We start from the raw sequence: 17,943 nt of genomic DNA, 5'->3' as shown, positions 1-17,943 counted from the left end.
GCTAATACCGTAGAAGACTGAAGAACTTACGACAGAACCGTATTTTTATATTCCGCAGTCTTCCCGCCCCACCTGTGTATATGTATTGTGCTTTATCAAACATTAATTGCTAAAACTTGGTCGTATTTGATAAGCGCAATCTGCTTCCGTCAGTACATGTTATCTCTTCACATAAAGACGAGTGAGATTAATTGATACTCCTTGAATTTATCGAATTTATCGTTTTCGTATTTTTCATATGATCATATCATATCATTCTCAGCACATGCATTTAATACGATTATCTCTTGTTGTTCCATGTTATATAATTTTTTCAATTTTCTCTAACATAATGTAACTGGTGCAAAGTGATAAACGATAACGAGATCGCGGAGAGAATAGTAATTTGGCTCGTTATCCGACTACTTCCGTATACAGTTACGAATTATCTCTGTTACACTTTCTCGAAGGGATTGCCATCGCTAATGATGACGTACTTAACAATATTAAAATAATAATAAACAAAATAAAAAGGAAGCAAAGAGCGAAAAACGTATCGACGCACGCTTGGTGCGCGTTCCAAAGTTTTTTCTTATGTTAGTAGTGAACAGTAGCATGGGCTCCAAATCCTCGATAGTCTAAATACCCGAGATGGATCATCATCAGTATCGTATAATGTAGGCCGAAATGATTCGGTAGTTGGTCATGTAATTCGGTACATGGACATATCATCTGGGAATCGTTCGTTTCGGGCCTTTCCCTCCTGATTTCGTGCTCTCTTGCTACATCCTTGTTCGCTGACCTTTCGATCCCCACTTGAAACCCTTTTACAGCCACCTGCGTATATTTATTTCAAGACAAAAGAAGATATGTGCCATATAGCAGCAACCTTTGCGAAATTCGCGATGTCCATTGATCTACGTTACTACCGTGCCCCGACCGGCGATAAATCCTTGTTACGTCCGTGACGGATGATATTTTTATCTGACATTTTCGAAGAAATTTGTCTGGAGGTCTGCAACGTCGCGTTCATTGCCGTTCGAAAGGGTATTTTTACGTATTTAACGCTTTCGAATCGTGAAAAGCGCGTGGAAAGAAGAGGACACGAGTGTCGCGTGTCGACGACAATCACTGGCAAACTTGTAATCACACCTGAAAATCTTCTCAAAGAACGATCGAAGCAAGGTCAATGACCAGCCTGTTCCAGATTCAAGTAGGAACTCCACGTAGCCTAAATTCTAACCGGATTTCTTGGAACCGCAAGCGAGCAGAATGGCTCTTTCGCATTTGTTACAGAAAGCACGCGTTTTACGAGCGTATCTATGCGGCGTCTAACGTTCAGAACCGTGATAGGATTTGGTCGCATATCCGCTGGTTTTGATTCTTTACATAATACACTCATGTGTGTACAAATCTATCCTTATACGTATACAAATATGTAACTTTCACATTACAAGTGCTTGTAACGTTACATTGCATGCAAAGCATAAAGACATCTTCGCCGAGGCAAGAAATCTAAGCATGAACAAACGCTTGAAAAAGATTCAACGATTGTAAAATGTTTATCTGTATAAATAATTTGATAAGGTTTTTTCTTAATGATAAATTGATCGATGGCTTTTAATTAAACGCGAGTAAACATACTCCGAAAAAAAATCGTTATCCACTCTCTCTACTCGAATGGATCCTCGAGAGACATACTATGTCGGTCCTTCATGAACCACTGACCCACTGGGACCGCTTGGAAATATCGGCGGGGTCGGTCCCGTCAGGTACGTATTTCGGTAGTGCGTACACTGACCAAAAAACCATACTCTTTCGCAGTTCACTGACCTCGTCCAGCCTCTTCGCGCTCTATCCTCTTCTTTTTCTTGTTATCCTCGTCATTCCCACCACTCGCGTATCCGTCCACTTCTTCTTTCTGCCTTTTCCCTTTATCTCCACCTGTTTCCCGCTACTTCTCGCCTCGTTCCCCTGTCGTTATCGTCATTGAAACAAAAAACTATCTTCGCGATAACGAATATAAAATGGGTGGAAGAAAAAAAAGATGATGCATGTCGACTGCTACGTGCAAGCACGTGGCCATCGGGCCGTTATCTAGCGGAGCACGCGTAACGATACCCTATGTCTTTACGACCTATAAATTCTTTTCTACATATTTCATTTCCATTCCATTCTCGTTTTTGTGTCCTTTCATTCCTTAACTTCCGTTCAACGATCCTATCTTCCACCCCCTCTTCGTTCTTCCCTCTTCTCTTTTTGCGGAGACGAAGGGTTCGTAGGAACCCCGATGAGGAGACTGCCATCTGCTCTATCTCTCTCCGCTACATCCTTTACGTTTCTCCTCTTTCTCCTGCATCATCGTGGTCCCTCCAGGCCCCACCATCCGCCATTCTCCAATCCTCTCCCCTTTTCTCAACGATACCCGTTCAGGTAACAAGTATTTCCGAGCTCTCGACTCGGTCATACACCTGTGAGAGTGAAAGTGTCCTCCATCCCCACTAAAAGAAGTTTTGTACCGCATAGCGATGCTTACGAACACACTGGCTCTCCGAGACCAGAAGCGACACCGCTACCGCTATTATCGCCGTCATCGTCTATTGCTACCGCTATCATCATCGCTGTCAGCACACATGTCATACTTATTCTTATCAGGCCGCGATCATATCCTAATGATTGGTCTTATGTCTGTACCCCGATCGCTATATTCACCCGTTGTTCTTTAAAATCCTCGTTATTCGATTCGAAGACACTCAGCATCAGTGTGCAATTTAGGTAAACGCGTAAAGAATCGATCGCTTATTAACTCCGAATAATATATGACAATTGAGGGACTCCGTGCTCCCTTTTATTTCTGAGTTCAACATTGTCATCGTGAAAGTATCAAAGAGAAAAAGTTAAACGAACAAAAAGAAGGAAAAGTACATGGCAAGTATGCATGTAAGGACACTGCGAGGTTTAAAGGGAATTAAAGAGAAAGTATATAAAAGACGTTAAAGGCAAGTATGCGAGTCTGTTAGAAATATTATAGCGCCCGATGGGTTTAAAAAAAGTCATTAAAATCCATCCAAACGATGTATTACACCGAGGTGAAATTTCGAAAGGTGTGCGTTCCATAATTTTTTTTTTCCCTTCCTTTTTTTACTATATTTTTCTACTGGCTATCACCGGTCAAAATGATACAAATGGTTTTACGAAGCGTAGACTCGGCCGGCAGTTTGCGATCGAACTGAGGTAATAAACCCAGAAACGCCAGTCGGGGCCAATACACCCACCTTCTTTTATGGGGCAACGAACTCTGTACTCTCGTACCGTACCACGACCGTAGTGTCATTCGCTCCAACATTTATTCGCATTTTAACTATGCCGAATTCGATTAAAAAACTTCGTTCCCATTTAATTTCATTCGACAGCTTATGGAACCGTATCGGTGATACCATAGAATATTACAACCAATGCCACAAGATAATATTGTATAAAAAGCAGAATTTTCTAAATATATATTTCGACAGACTTTACAAAATCAAAATTTTTAGTAAATTTTAAATATATAAAGCAACAAAATGATACGATTAAATAATTAAAGCGAAGATGAGCACGTCACCCTAATTGAGAGGTGTTAGAGGACGGAACTTTCCTAAATTCTCCGACGTCTGTCACCCATCAATAATTTCCACTTTCGAAATTTCGTTTCCACTAAATTATAATTTGTCGTTCGGCAAATTTTCAGTCGGCGAATGTCGCAAATGTTAACGCTCGTAGCGATCGTTCGAATTTGTCGAACGTTCTGCAATGGCCGAACGCGAAGACGGGGTAGCGAAACTTTATGTAATAGTACCAGCCACCGAACTGTTTCTTAATTACCTCCTCTCGCCAAAAATATTTCTTTCGGTTCGTCGGCCGCTGTCCTGCAACCGAACGGTAAACTGGCATGCCTGCGAAGTACGAAAGTCGTGAAAATAGCGTATTAACGAAATTAGCATAAGAGGAGAAAGTCGCGGTCGTCGGCCGCGCGACCACGTTTGGTTCAACTGCCGAATCTGCGAATTCTCGTGCGAGCGGCTCTCGCAACAGAAAGATCGGCGGGCACGCCGGCAGGGCATGGCAAGGAGCAGTCGATCGGCTATCCACCACGCGCACAATCTCATACAAACCAGCAGAAAAATAAGAAGAGATTCCTGCAAGTAAATCCACCATCTCCATTTTTATTAAAATCAGCGATGAAAAGGATAACATGGTTTCAGCGAGCGGTACATGGGTACGTTCTGTACATGCCTACCTACCGAATTTACTGTTCGTCGTTGGTGATTTGGGTGGGTAACTATTTAAAAATAAAGGTTTAATGGTAAAGGCGTTGGAAGGTCTCGACACGATACGTCGCATGATGACGCGGCGGTTCGCAGGCGCATAAATAAACTCGAGAAATTTATCGAGGAGAAACGATGATCTCTCGCGAGCAAAGAAAGGGACCCTAACCTTGATAACTGGATCCAGCCAATGACCCCAGCCGATCGTTACCCCCGTTCTACCTGCTTACCGCAAGAATTAGAGGAAGCAGGTAGATAGGCCAGGTACCTATGCGCCTGATCCTGCATCTTGCTCCGCCATTAACTGCCTTCTAAAAATGGCCATCGTCGTCCATAATGTCCACTTTAAAAATTCCGTATTCGACTTCTACCGAACGATAAAGCGGCTATTGAAAATAAATATAATAAAAGAAGAAAGCGCGCGCGCACGAATTGGCCAACTGTCGGGAGCAACACAATATTGGAAAGGGTATCCGTGAGAGAGGGGAAGAATCTCGAAGAAAAGTTGCATCGTTTGTCCGTGAGGATCGACGATCACCATAGAGTTCATTATACCCTTGAAAGAGAACTGACAAAAAGCTACCGTCACCGGCCGGCCGACAGTTCGTGTTTCACCAGCCCGACGGTCCTTGGAGAAAAATTCAGTTTCATCGAACTCGAGAGTAGTCGTCCTTAACTCGCGACCAAAAATAATCAGATGCATTGAAAAATTGATCGGTCTGCATGGTACCCGCGAATCCACTACATTCTAGCGAAGTTCATTCACACGCAGCCGCTCGCGCGCCGTCCAGGAGAGAACGAGACGAGAAATTTTCAAAACCTCTGAATACGAACGGCAAAAATCTCGTCCTTCCGACGTCGCGTTTTTCTCCCCGCCTATGCTATTTGTCCAAGTTATCGGGAGAAAATGAAACGAGATAAACGTAACGAGTCAGCAGAGCTGCAAATGCCAGAACCGCAGTTACGCGGATTCAGCCCGTTGCGAATGACCTTTCTCGGTCGTTGCACGTCCCAAGGGATACGTCCGAGGCACGTTCATTGCCACTTATAGTGTACCCGATGCCTGCGACGATAACGACACGACGACGTGTCTGCGTCGAAAGTGAATATTTATCAGTTCTCATCAACGCAACGAGAACCGCGTAAACCGCACGCGAACAGACCAATGACTTACGCCACCGAAAAGGCGAACCCGTCAACGAGTAAAAATCCACTTTGTGATGGTCCCTCGAATTTTTTTCAATCCCCGTTCGAGACTCTGCTGTTCGCTTTCGCTTTCGCTTTCGCCTTTTCCATCATTTCGATTGCAATCACATTCACAGTTTGCTGTTACGGTATTTTTCAATTCCCATTCACGCTCCCAAATGCGTGTGCTTCTGGCAGTGCGCGTTTCCAGACGCTCGCACTAATTTTCAAATGATTCTTACTATTTTTGCCACTTCCTTCAAACTTTCATACGTATGCTCATCGACTTTTATGCAAACGGTTCATATTTGAATATCGCGAGGAGGTGCTGTAAAAACAAGCCGAATGTAAGCTGGCATCGGACGGGTAAGTAATGCAGGATTTAGGCAAATTTTGCTGATCGAAGATATAAAAAGGAAGCGACGTCGACGTCACTGACGATCTCCGACGAAAGGCAGACAGAAAGACAAAAAAAAACACGTATTCTATAAATAGATGCGGATCTTTCTCTCCTACCTCCCTGGAGGCACGTTCCTACCTGCCTACTTTTGTCAGAAAGGTCCGGGTTAGGCCAAAAATATTCGAACATAGTAAAGGAGGTCGGGAAGGGCTTGGAACCGACGGAGGTGTACCGAAGTCGAAAAAATTCGACCAGGTACTGTCCCACGAAAGACAAGAGACGAACTCGAGAGCGCAGGTATCCACGTCAGCAAGTTCTGCGTGCTATATAACTTTAGTCACTTCGATTCGTGCAGAAGCATGCACTCGAAGTCGATGTTCGCATCGCTATAGGAGATATTTGAAAAGTTGAACATTATAGTGAACTGAGTGAGGACCTTGGTAACTATAATTTTGTTATGCCTTGTCGGCTGAATTTAGAAAAATTAGGAACTAAAATAAATCGTAATGGGCGTACTTGCATCGCTACAATTTTCACTTCGTTTCATTTAATACAGTTATCGTCAGTGCGTTTAAAATCGGAATAAGCGAAAACCAAATAAGCATTGCTCGCAGACTACATTTCACTCGTGTAGTGGTTTATTACAATTTTAAATCGCTCGACTGATAGTCAAACAAACTGGCTGTATCCGTTCTTTCTTATTTTTGTCAAACTCGATTTGGGTAGACAATGAGGGCGATAATCATCGTCGAATCGTAGGCCGTCTTACAGAAAGTCTCGATAGTTGCTCGATCGTTGTCGTTGGGGTTGGTCGATATTTTCTAGCAGCGCGAGCGGTGAGTTCTTGGTCTCTCCCGACGCCTTGACTGTTCTCGTATTATTTACAGATAAATAACTTTCGAAATATCACGTCCTTTCTTCTCTTTGTCTAACAGTAAGTACTATATTATATCACATTTGTTTATTCCTTGTATTTTCATTGTTGCAGAAAACCTCGAGAATAATACGTTGGGCAGCATCGAATGACAAGAACTCGCGATGAGTTTATTTTACACGATACTCTTTTTATTCGTCTCTCTTCTCGCTTACATTTTTTATAAAACTCGAAAAGTGCAACGCCTGCCGCCCGGTCCTTGGCAACTTCCGATCGTCGGTTACCTTCCATGGATCGACCCAGCGAAACCGCACGAATCCCTTACGAAATTAAGTAGAACTTACGGCCCTGTCTGCGGAATTCGCATGGGTTCTGTGTACACTGTTCTACTATCGGATCCGCAAATAATAAGACAGGCGTTTGCGAAGGATGCGTGCACCTCCAGGGCACCTTTGTATCTTACACACGGAATAATGCAAGGATACGGTAAGATTATTATATACGTGCTCTTTTATTTTGAAATTTACACCCCCTTTTTTAACATTAAACGTTAGACGAAAGAAATAAAAAAAATCAATTTCAACAATAAAATGTTAAATAATTTTAAAGAAGGATTTTTAGATAAAATTAAACATAAGTATTTAATTTGATAATCGAAATTGTTGGTACATGATAGTAGGGAAAGGTTTCAGTTCGTGCGTTTCTTTTTTTCTCGTGTATCTTGCTTCTTCCTTGAGAGTACGATGCTCTCTATCTTCGAACGACTCTCGCTTTCGTGTTATGGGTTCGACTCCCTTGAAGAAAATTTCCCCGATCGTCGTTATTTTTGCGCTGCATCAACGAGAAATTACAGTTAACGCGGCAAGGACGTTCCGATGGCCTTTCTAGCTTACAGACCGGTAGACAGAGACAGAACGATGGGTGGTGACGATGGTGGTTGTGGTGATGGTGGTGTCAGGGTAAAAGCGGGACAAAAGTGGGGGAAATTTGCATTGGAGACAAGTTCGATGCTTAGTAGATGCATGAATTTTTTTTTTAAACAAATCCTCGATAACATCATTGATAAACGATACGATACGACTCATTCAAAGGTTAACAGCCAGCAGAACCGTGGTACAGAAATGCTAAAATGACATAAAAGCGATTAATCTCGAGTCCGCAATATCTGTTCGAGCATATTTCTACAATTGCTCATCGCGTAGTGGAATGACCGACCCTGAAATGTTCGCTCGCGCTTAAACGCATTACCTTCTGGTAGATATGTCAATTTATTTATTGCACTCCTCGAATTTGTATTGCAAATACGTTGTTCGTTCCCTCGGCTCGTTACACGCCTCGGACAACGTCTCTCCCCCTAAAAGCCGGGAATGACGATGTCTGCAAAAAGTCGGAGAGGAGGGAGTCGGATTGGGTGCGGTAAGAGATTAATTATGCACTCGATGATTATCCTTCGCCGAGTTCAACGGCTGCGCCTATTTACTGAACGACTACTGGAATATCCTTTCACGAATACGACGATGCTTAATTAACGCCAATCAAAATGGAAACTGACCAAAATAAATTGCAATGCGAATTGGAATTTAGGACTCGAAAATGCGAAACAGGAAATTGGTAGTTTCACTGTGTGTCCAGGTATCGTTTGCGCTGAGGGTGACCGATGGAAAGATCAAAGAAAATTTGTCAGTAACTGTTTACGAAACTTTGGAATGGTAAAGTACGATGGAATCAGACGAGAAGGACTGGAAAAGAAACTATCGAATGCTGCTGAAGAATGTGTATCGGTATATGTCATTTCAGCTCACACAGACTTCTTTTTAGTAGCGTATTTGTATTTCAATAGTGATTCTCTGATAGATGTTGAACAAATATGCTGCTAACGGGTCGATCGATCCTCTGAACACGCTTCATCATTGTATGGGAAATTTTATCAATGCCATTGTGTTTGGCAAGACTTACGAGGAAGATGATGAAGTTTGGAAATGGCTGAGACATTTGCAGGAGGAAGGTGTGAAGGAGATAGGTGTAGCTGGGCCGCTCAACTTTTTACCTTTTCTCAGGTACATGCACGTTATATCTGACCACGTTTATTTTTCATGAATATTCGACGGAATTTGTTCGCCAGATTTTTACCGCACTTCGGGCGAACGATGCGATCCATCGTCGATGGAAAAGAGAAAACGCACGTGGTATATCGCGGTATACTTGAAGAGCACCGAGCACGACTCGCGCAAACTTCGGAGGATGAAGACACTCCCGAGAGCTTTTTAGCGGCGTTCGTCGAACAAATGAGAAAAAGGAACGGGTCAGAGTCTGAATATTACACGGAACCTCAGCTTTATCATTTACTAGCGGATCTTTTCGGTGCTGGAGTCGACACCACGTTAGCTACCTTCCGTTGGTTCCTTTTATTCATGGCTGCCTATCCTATGGAACAGGTATAAACGAAGCTTGTTTCTTTGCCTCCACATATCACAAATGCGTCAAAAAAATTCAGATCAATTCTCGATAACAATCTGTAGGAAAAGGTACAATTGGAAATGGATCGGTGCTTGAAAGATGGTGAACAGCCTACTTTGAACGATAGAACTGTCATGCCGCGTCTCGAAGCCACCATAGCCGAAGTGCAACGTATAAGAAGCGTTACACCGCTCGGCTTTCCTCGCGGAACATCAGAGGTGCGTGCATACAATCGTAATTAATGATCGAAGAAGCAATTGATCGGGCAGTAAGTGATAATAATTAAGAATCCGATTGAATTCTGTTTGCCCAGGACACGAAAATAGCCGGTTACGATGTGCCGCGCGGTGCCATGATCGTACCGATGCAATGGACCATTCACACCGACCCTGCTTACTGGCAGGATCCTTTCGAATTTCGACCCGACCGATTCCTGGCTGAGGATGGGAGCTTCTTCAAACCAGAACCATTTCTCCCGTTTCAAAATGGTAATTGACTTCAAATTTTCCTTCTTTCTCTCATGTTATCTTCTTAATTTTCATTCATATAGAACAAAGGTACTAACATTAACTTACTGCATTTTGGCTGCACATACATATCTTCTGTCGCTGTTGACCGCAAACGACGATGTGTTCTTCGGCCAAAATATAATGAAAATGCAATTTGATCATTTCAATTGACGATACAATACTCTTAGATCTTTATTTTTTTTTTTTATATTCAAAGGTAAACGCGTCTGCGTCGGAGAGGAACTCGCTAGAATGATATTGTTTCTGTTCGCCGGGAGGCTACTACGAGCGTTCATTGTATCCGTACCAGCGGGTGAAACTGTCGACCTCGAAGGCGAGTGTGGTATCACGCTCGTCCCGAAGCCGCATCGCTTGGCGTTCATTCCGCGGCGTCGATGACCAGCATCGCTCACTTTTTCACGTTCATACATTCGACAGCAATAAACATTTTTAATACCTCACCTGGTCAGCTCGAATCGTTCGATCATCCGTTTAGAAAGTTTTCGTCCAAACGAACGAGATAAACGATGGCCCTTTCATTCCCCCCCTCTCTCTCTCTCTCTCCCTCTCTCTCTGTCTTCCTCTTCCTACCCGCTTGTCCTCTCTCTTCGATTTCTCGCCGCCGCTGCCGCTTCGATTTCTATCTCTTTGTCTTCCTTCTTAAATAGCTGTTGTTTATTCTTGATCAAACTATGTCGCCCGTTCATCCCGAAACCCAGCTTTCGCCCGTTGTTCTTTCTCCCCCTCTTCCATTCTTTACAATCGTGCACTCGTTAAAATCTTTACGACACACGGAAGTCATGCACCGTTTTTCTTTTCTGACTCTTCTTTCTCTTCTCAGAAACACGTAGGTACCGCATGGCACAATTTCGTACCTTCTGCAGTACATTTTTCATCGTTAAATGACAAACAGGGAAGAGGAATGTAAAAATTTGAGAAATTGTAGGTGGAAATGAAACATATAATTTCAAACTTACGAAGAACCACGAGTACAATCGTAATGTTCGTTTTCATCAAGAATAGTGTGACTCGTCGTATAACGAATCGCGTGCATACATGTACGGCAGTTTATTTCTGTTAACTGTAATGAAACGAAACGAAAAAATCGGTCGATTTGTTCCGTGCGAGACAAAGCGCACGCGCATTTTCCAATTAAAGCGATATACAAAATTAAAGTACAACCATGGTTTCTGTTTAATGATCGTTAGAAAAGAAGATTAACATTAAATAACACAGATTCGCTGGTGAACACAATGCGGTGCTCCGCTATTCGAGCATGCCACATGCAAATTTCATTACTGGTGAATACAAACGAGGCATCGACGCGGTGATCTCTGCGTTGCATAAAGGCTCGCCGTACGCAAAAGGAACGCACGCATGCACGGCGCGCGGCGCGCGGTGACGGTACAAACGGGCGGTGACATGGCGGGAGCGAAAGAAAACGGAGAACACGCGTCGCCGCCCCGTCGGCTTTCGCCGGACACACGACGATGAAAAAAAAATCTTTGGAAATGATTTTACGATCGCGATATCACAGGGATCTCGTCGGAGAGTCCCATGTCCTAAATTCGAAATTCACAGCCTTAATCTTTGCCCGCGCCCAAAACGGATCGAGTTCGTTGCCGGTCTTGAATTCTGAAACGCTATACGTAACTATACATACATACATACGGACATATTTACATACACTGTGTGCGCTGCTACCATGCGATGTCGCAAGAGCCTTGTTCTAACTTTCACGAAAATCACTGTTCTAGGTCAACGGCTGCGCTCATCCAACGCGCAGAGAAGGCCCTAACGATCTAATCCATTCGAATCTGGTCGCGTCGGATACTTTCGAACGATAAGGGAAAAGAGAGACACTAGGGGGGACACGAACCTCGCGCGCGCTCTCCTCAACCGCCACGAATTTTCGGCACTCGGCACAATCATCGAATCAACCGTGTGCTCACATCATTATTCTCGGTTTCTCTGTTTTCTTCTCTTTCACGTATGTCCTTCCACGTGAGCTCGTTCATTATTTCTCTTATTTTCTACCGGTTACCAATATTATCGCTATCATCGATATTGTCGTTGTTACTTCGTTATTGTCGTTACTATCGTTACTACATCGATTCTAATTATTTTTTCTCTATTTCCTATTGCTACTGCTACTTACCTCTAATACTATTACTACTAATATTGTTCTCGTTATTACCACTATCTACAAGTCTTTTGTCTCTTGTCGCGTCTGAGACTGCGTTGCTTCTAACAACCCGAATGATCGTTGTCAGCGTATCATATTCGTATAGGACGAATTCGGAATACAGACGCAAACGTCCCAAACCATCCAACCATACCACATTACATATGTTCGATCCAACATACATTTAACGCTAATGACTAACTGCGAATAAATAAGGAATGAAGTGATGGATTTGGCTGATAATCGCAATGGTGTGAAGTATAAAAAAAAAGATTGCTCACGCTCCTATACACATACACACGTCACGAGCATACACATGCATACGATAAAGAAATTAAACGATTACACCAGGGAGCATTGCATTCGACTGATGGAATGTTTGGCCTGTAACTCAACAGAGTCGCGGGATTGGATCGGATCAAGGTACGATAGGTCGGGTCGGATTGGGTCGGGTCGCTCGCGTCAGGAACGACTACCGTGCTCCATTGATAATTTTTTGGAGCTGTTAAAGAGAAAACCGCGCGCGTTTCAATTACTGCCGATATTCCGTAGAATGGCACCGGGAGAGATCACGTCGCTGCTGGTATCCTCGATGAGATCCAAATTTCTCGGCAACAGGCAAACGTCAAAGGGATCGGGCGTTACGGTCACGCCGGCATTACCGCGCAAGCTCGGCAAGGACGAACCCTGGGGCGATCGAACCTCGAACGTGTGCATCAACGAGCTGAAGAACAGGAATAACTCCATGCGCGCGAGCACGTCGCCCAGACACATGCGCCTGCCGACGCCGAATGGCATAAAGTATTCCGGTTTCTGGACTTTACCTTCGGCCGAGAGGAACCGACTCGGCCGGAACTCCTCGGGCGCCTCCCACAGCTCCGGATCCATATGGACCGCGTGTAGCAGCGGCACCACCTGGGATCCAGCCGGGATCGTGTAACCGTGCAACGTCACGTCTCTGAAACATTCGCAAGGTCTCCCGTGATACCGATTCTAGCTTCCTTCCGCCTCGCCAATCCCTTCCCCCCTCGCGCCGCGTACTCTCTCCACGCGTTTAATACTATCTCTTACTTTACCGCGCTTATCTCCCTCCGGCTCGGGTTAAGTCTGCCTGATTAACTTTACCTACTCCGTATTCTTTTTATCAAAAACACTACGCGTTTCTGGTAATCTCTTTAATAAATGAAAAAAACAGTGGCCCGTCATCGCTTCTGAGATTTCAAAGTTTGTATAATTACCGTGTAGTTGCGTGCGTAGTTCCTAAGGGTACTATGCTCGATCTGCGAAGAACCTCGAGTATGGTCGCCTCGGTGATCGGAAGGAAAGGTAGATCCTCTAATCCAGGCATCCTCGATTTACCCACTACTTGATCCAGTTCTTCCTGTACGGCATTCGCTGCTTCCGGATGGTGGAGCATCAAGATAATAGCCCACTCCAACGTGGTTTTAACCGTTTCCATTCCAGCGGAGAACAAATCGCCGAGGATTTGTTGCATCTGACGATCTGCAATGGAGAAAAGAATTTAAATAAATCTAGAACTCATACATTTTATTCAATTTCCATCGGATATGTTTGAAGCTGAACACTTACCATGATTCTTTCCTTGGAAAAGTGTAGTGGCACGACCTTCTCCCTTCGCTTTTTCGATCTCGAGCAAATACGCGTCGACGAGGTCTCGGACGGTGGTTCTGTTGAACGTCGCCCGATGCTGATCGACCGCCTCTTGAAAGAAATCGCTCATCTCCGCTCGATTCTCCGATATTTTATTCCGCACCTTTTGCAGACACGGCAAGTAGCGCATCACAGGGATAAAGTTGACGGCGGCCATGCTGCCAAACAGTCTGAAGCCCTCTTCGATCAAGTCCATGAATCGCTTGAACCTGGTGTCACCGTGTTGGAAGCGCACTCCCATTATGATCGAACAGATCACGTTGCTGATCGACATTCCTAGGGAGGCAGAAACGCTGGTCGGCGTGCCGCGTTTCGACGCCAGTCCAGAAAGGAACGTCTTGACTTCGCGCTACAAATCGAATTACGATTTCATTCAGCCGTCTTCCTCCTTCATTCATCACACTTTCTCTCTCTTTCTTGTCGCAATAATAAACTGGAGCCACGATAACGCGGCGGTGAGTACATCGAAAGTCATGCATGTACATTACGCGTACAATAATGTGAGAATACCTTGAGAGACTGAGAAAAGAGATTTAAATAAACGAGGCTCACCATTATTCTCGATTCCATAATTTTCTTCCCGCCGCCCATATAGGTCATGCCGAAGCTTCGGAGCTTATCGTGAAGAAATTTTCTTTGGTCTTTCCACATAGCACCCTCAGTGTTGATAATACCTACGGAACAGAAAGAAAACAGCTTTTGAGCTTCCAGCGTCAGTGAAAAGAACTAGGCGTTTCACGAAATTGAGAATAACTCAAGAGATTAAATCCGCGTTGTCTCGTTATCGTCTGTCTAAAACTTTTATATAACTTCTTTATTCTGAATAATCACGGAATCGAAAAAATCGGTGATATAGGAAATTGTATAAATAAATTTTATCAATAAGGAAAAAGTTTGGAACCAATTCAATAAAAGAAAAAGAGAGAGAGAGAATAAGACTGATATAGAAAGGAATAATTTCAATCGTTTTGCACAATGTGTCTGAGAAGATAAGACCGAGCGTACATGCGAAAGCGTGAGACATGATAAAAACGAGATAAGAACCAAACCAAAAACGGAAAAGAAGTGTGGACCGATGGGAAAGCGTACGATTGAGAAAATCTACTGGGACGCGCAAAATCGAGATAGAACTAGTAATCGGAAAGTGAGCACGACAATTGTCACGTGGTATGGTATGTACGCTTACCATATCCGCCGAGGATGTTGATGAACTCGGTATGCGGCCTGCCAGTAAACTCTTCCCGGCGAAACGTGTCGCGAATCGTATGATGATCGCTAAGGACAACTACGAGTTGCGTTCCTAGCCGGGCACTGAACATTGGACCGTACTTTTTCGCGAGTTCCCCGTACTGGAGGTGAACGTCGCCTTTCAGGAACGGCAGATAACCAAACACGGGTACACCCCAAGGACCTGGTGGCAGCGACCGCACGTATCTAAGCCATTGCAAGCACCTCGTCACCAACAACACTCCGAGAAACACGAGGAGAGTGTAAAGGACTTCGATCCTCGTGCCACCCATGGCTTGCCAGGCCCAATGCATCGCATGTTCCACCAGCATCGTGCTATACTCTATTCGGCAATGTTAACCACAAGGTTCCCTTGTCCTCTTCCGAATATTTCAATTCTTATGCTATATATTCTTCGTCTCCTTTTTTCTTTTCTTTTCTTCGTTTCTTTTACCTTCAGCTTCGGTAGTATGCGTTGAGATTCTAGTCCGCGCCGTCTTGACTTCGGACTTCCGTTGCTACCCTCTTCTCTTTCTTCGACGTCCGATCTCTTCGATGCCGCACGCCCTTTCGCTGTTATTTCCTCTTCTCTTCTTTCCCGCCCTTTCTCTTCGTCGTGTCTGCTTTCTCTTAACCCTCGCTCTCGGTTTTTGCCGTTTCCTTTCGCTTTCTAGGTTCTCCTCTGTCAGAATACGTCACGTATCGTGTACGCGTGTACGGATTTTCGGCGAGGAGCACGTTCGTGTTTCGTATCGGCGCGAACACAATTTTCCAACTTGAAACGATGCTTCCGAAATTCGCGGCTTTAAGTATCAAATCTGACCAAACTGGTGGGGCATAATCTGGAGGGGAATGCGTACGAAATGGAGAGGGGCGAAGGGAGAGGATGAGCGTGTGCAATACGCGTGCGAAAAATAAGGAAAGGGAGAATGATCGGTGTGATTCGTCGAGAAGTCCTTGACAAAGTTACTTTTCTTTACTTTTTTTTAGATTGTGTAACGATCGATAAAATGCGATAAAAATAGGCGGTAAAGGGAGTGGATCAGAGCGGAACGATTCTAAAGGCTAAGATTCGCGTAACACAAATCAAACGGGGGAAAAAGTTAAACGATAGACGAGAATGCAAACGTGCACGCGCAGACGACATAAATGACGCCTGTTTATGCTCGCGTACCAAGGGGATAAATAAGATAGAAGTAACGGCTCGATTGGGGTGTCTGAATATACCTATTCGTAGATCTTTCGTTAATATTGGTGCCCAGCGAAATGTTGAGGAGCGGCAGACAGGAGGAATGATCGAAGGGTAATCGAAACGGAAGAAAAGAAAAGAAAAGGATCGGGGGATAATAAGGGTGGAAGAAGAAGAGAATAAAAGAGAGAGAAAAAAAAGTCGGTCACAGCCGCAACCGAATTCACCGGCGCTCGCTACTTCGTGAATCGTGCGAGCCACGGGAAGATTGAGTGTATACTAACATACACCTTCTTGTCCTTGCCCGTCTTATATAGTGACTCATCGAGTACCGGCCCCCCAGCGGCTCTAAATGGCCCCCCGGATGCCTCTCAATTGCCCCCGGCAGTCCCTGAATATGGTGGGGCGTCACAAAGAGGAGCAAGAGACGAACGTCCAAGGAACGGAAGGAGTCGAGCAAGAACGGTGGGTCCGTTGAACGAGTTATCGTGACACGGGACACGGTGGGGGTAGAGCACGAGCCTTACCTTCAGGGTAGTGGATCGACTTCCGTCGAGGGTGCGAGGGCGGACTCCTTGTTCCACGGTCTCGTTGGTCGGAGACCACGAGGTCCCGCGGCCCGCCACTCGGAGTGGGGGTATTCGGGCCCCCTGCAGGGATTCGAAACCGTCACCCCGTGGTGGGGAACCTGCTATCACCGAACCCAACGGTGCCTCTCCTCTTTACTCGCGAAGGATCCGCTTTGGGTCAGCTATTCTTGCGCTCTGTCGCCTCTCCTTTTTTTGCTTCTCATTTTCGGATGTGTACACTCTTTGTAAATTTGGAAAGGATGGCAAATACTGGTAAAAGGAGATTAATTGAAAAGATGCACGCAACCACAGCGAAATTTCTTTATTCGTTTCCTTTTTTTCGAGTACACGCAGTCTTTGTGTGTATTGAGAACTTGTATGCAAATATACTTAAAGCTGTAGCGTGATAAGAGATGACAAAGATTCGGCGTTTCTTTCATCGGCCTTAATCGATCATTGACTGTTCGAGCGAAATAAAGACAAACCATGGGACGCGACAGAATTTTCGTCCGCAACTTTTTCGTACTAAATCTCAATTACGAGAGACAAGCGTGAAACGAGTGATGATAATTCAGATCAATTTTCATCGGATCTGACATATTGCTTTCGCGTTTAAACGATTCTCATTTTTCACAACAACGTATATATACATACGTATACTAACAGAGACCTACCCACCGGTGAGCAGTCGCGGTTCTTCGACGGTTCGGTCGTTGACCCAGTTCGTATTCTGTCTCGATAGCCATGTCCGGTTTTCACCAGGGACGATACCAGAAATCGATCCCTTTTGCCGGCGAAAAGGTGCACGTTCTTCTGGACATGTAAGGTTCTCGAAAAGAAGGAAATCTCATGGTCTTATCTTGTTTCGTCTCGTTGAACAAACGATAAAAATATAACTCCCACCAGACGGCCGCCACAGTTAGCAAAATAATCGATTTATCGTCCGTAATCGCAAGGTTAAAAGTTTCGATTTCGTTGAGAAAACCGCTGATAACTTATTTTCCCAGTTAAATCCTATCCTGTAAGAAAGTGTAACTTTAATCTCTTCTTGTTGAAAAGAATCATTCACCTCATAAATCTCTCTAAATATGGCGACGTCTTTACTATAAAATGTTGTATGTACAATATCTACTATACACGAATGTATCATCTAACGCGTTCCGATTGGCAACAAGTTATACGATATTTCATTCTGCTAATGCGCTTTCAAAACGAGCGTAGATCGTGTGAATCAGTGATGAAACCATCGCTTGCGATTCGGTTGCCGGTTAGACGAAACTCGGCAAAATTCGAATCGTCTATGAGAATCGAGTGGCGAACACCCGATCTCCGCGTCGCCAGGTTTATCAGCTTGTTCACGACTATTCTTACGTCGCTGTTATTCTGTACCG

General features: G+C 44.4%; 2 protein-coding genes across 2 annotated transcripts; one reads left to right on the top strand and one right to left on the bottom strand.

Moving 5' to 3' along the window:
- Nucleotides 1–65: 65 nt before the first annotated feature.
- phtm (cytochrome P450 enzyme phantom) lies at nt 66–11,630 on the top strand. Its single transcript, XM_026818617.1, has 8 exons — nt 66–1,751; nt 6,860–7,231; nt 8,378–8,526; nt 8,600–8,802; nt 8,868–9,180; nt 9,265–9,420; nt 9,516–9,690; nt 9,929–11,630. The coding sequence occupies exons 2-8, from the start codon at nt 6,910–6,912 to the stop codon at nt 10,108–10,110; spliced, it is 1,500 nt and encodes a 499-aa protein (XP_026674418.1). The 5' UTR covers nt 66–1,751; nt 6,860–6,909; the 3' UTR covers nt 10,111–11,630.
- On the bottom strand, nt 10,652–17,352 carry Cyp18a1 (Cytochrome P450 18a1). The gene is made up of 6 exons (XM_018034785.2): nt 17,150–17,352; nt 14,754–17,067; nt 14,120–14,241; nt 13,487–13,916; nt 13,135–13,399; nt 10,652–12,854 (listed from the first exon to the last, which is right to left on the bottom strand). Exons 2-6 carry the CDS (start codon nt 15,124–15,126, stop codon nt 12,425–12,427), a joined length of 1,620 nt encoding a protein of 539 aa, XP_017890274.1. The 5' UTR covers nt 15,127–17,067; nt 17,150–17,352; the 3' UTR covers nt 10,652–12,424.
- Between the last annotated feature and the right edge of the window lie 591 nt (nt 17,353–17,943).

The sequence above is a fragment of the Ceratina calcarata genome, unplaced genomic scaffold, assembly GCF_001652005.2.
Source record: "Ceratina calcarata isolate Rehan_Ccalc_2016 unplaced genomic scaffold, ASM165200v1 scaffold81, whole genome shotgun sequence".
NCBI lineage: Eukaryota > Metazoa > Arthropoda > Insecta > Hymenoptera > Apidae > Ceratina > Ceratina calcarata.
This window is presented reverse-complemented; position numbering and strand designations above follow the sequence as displayed.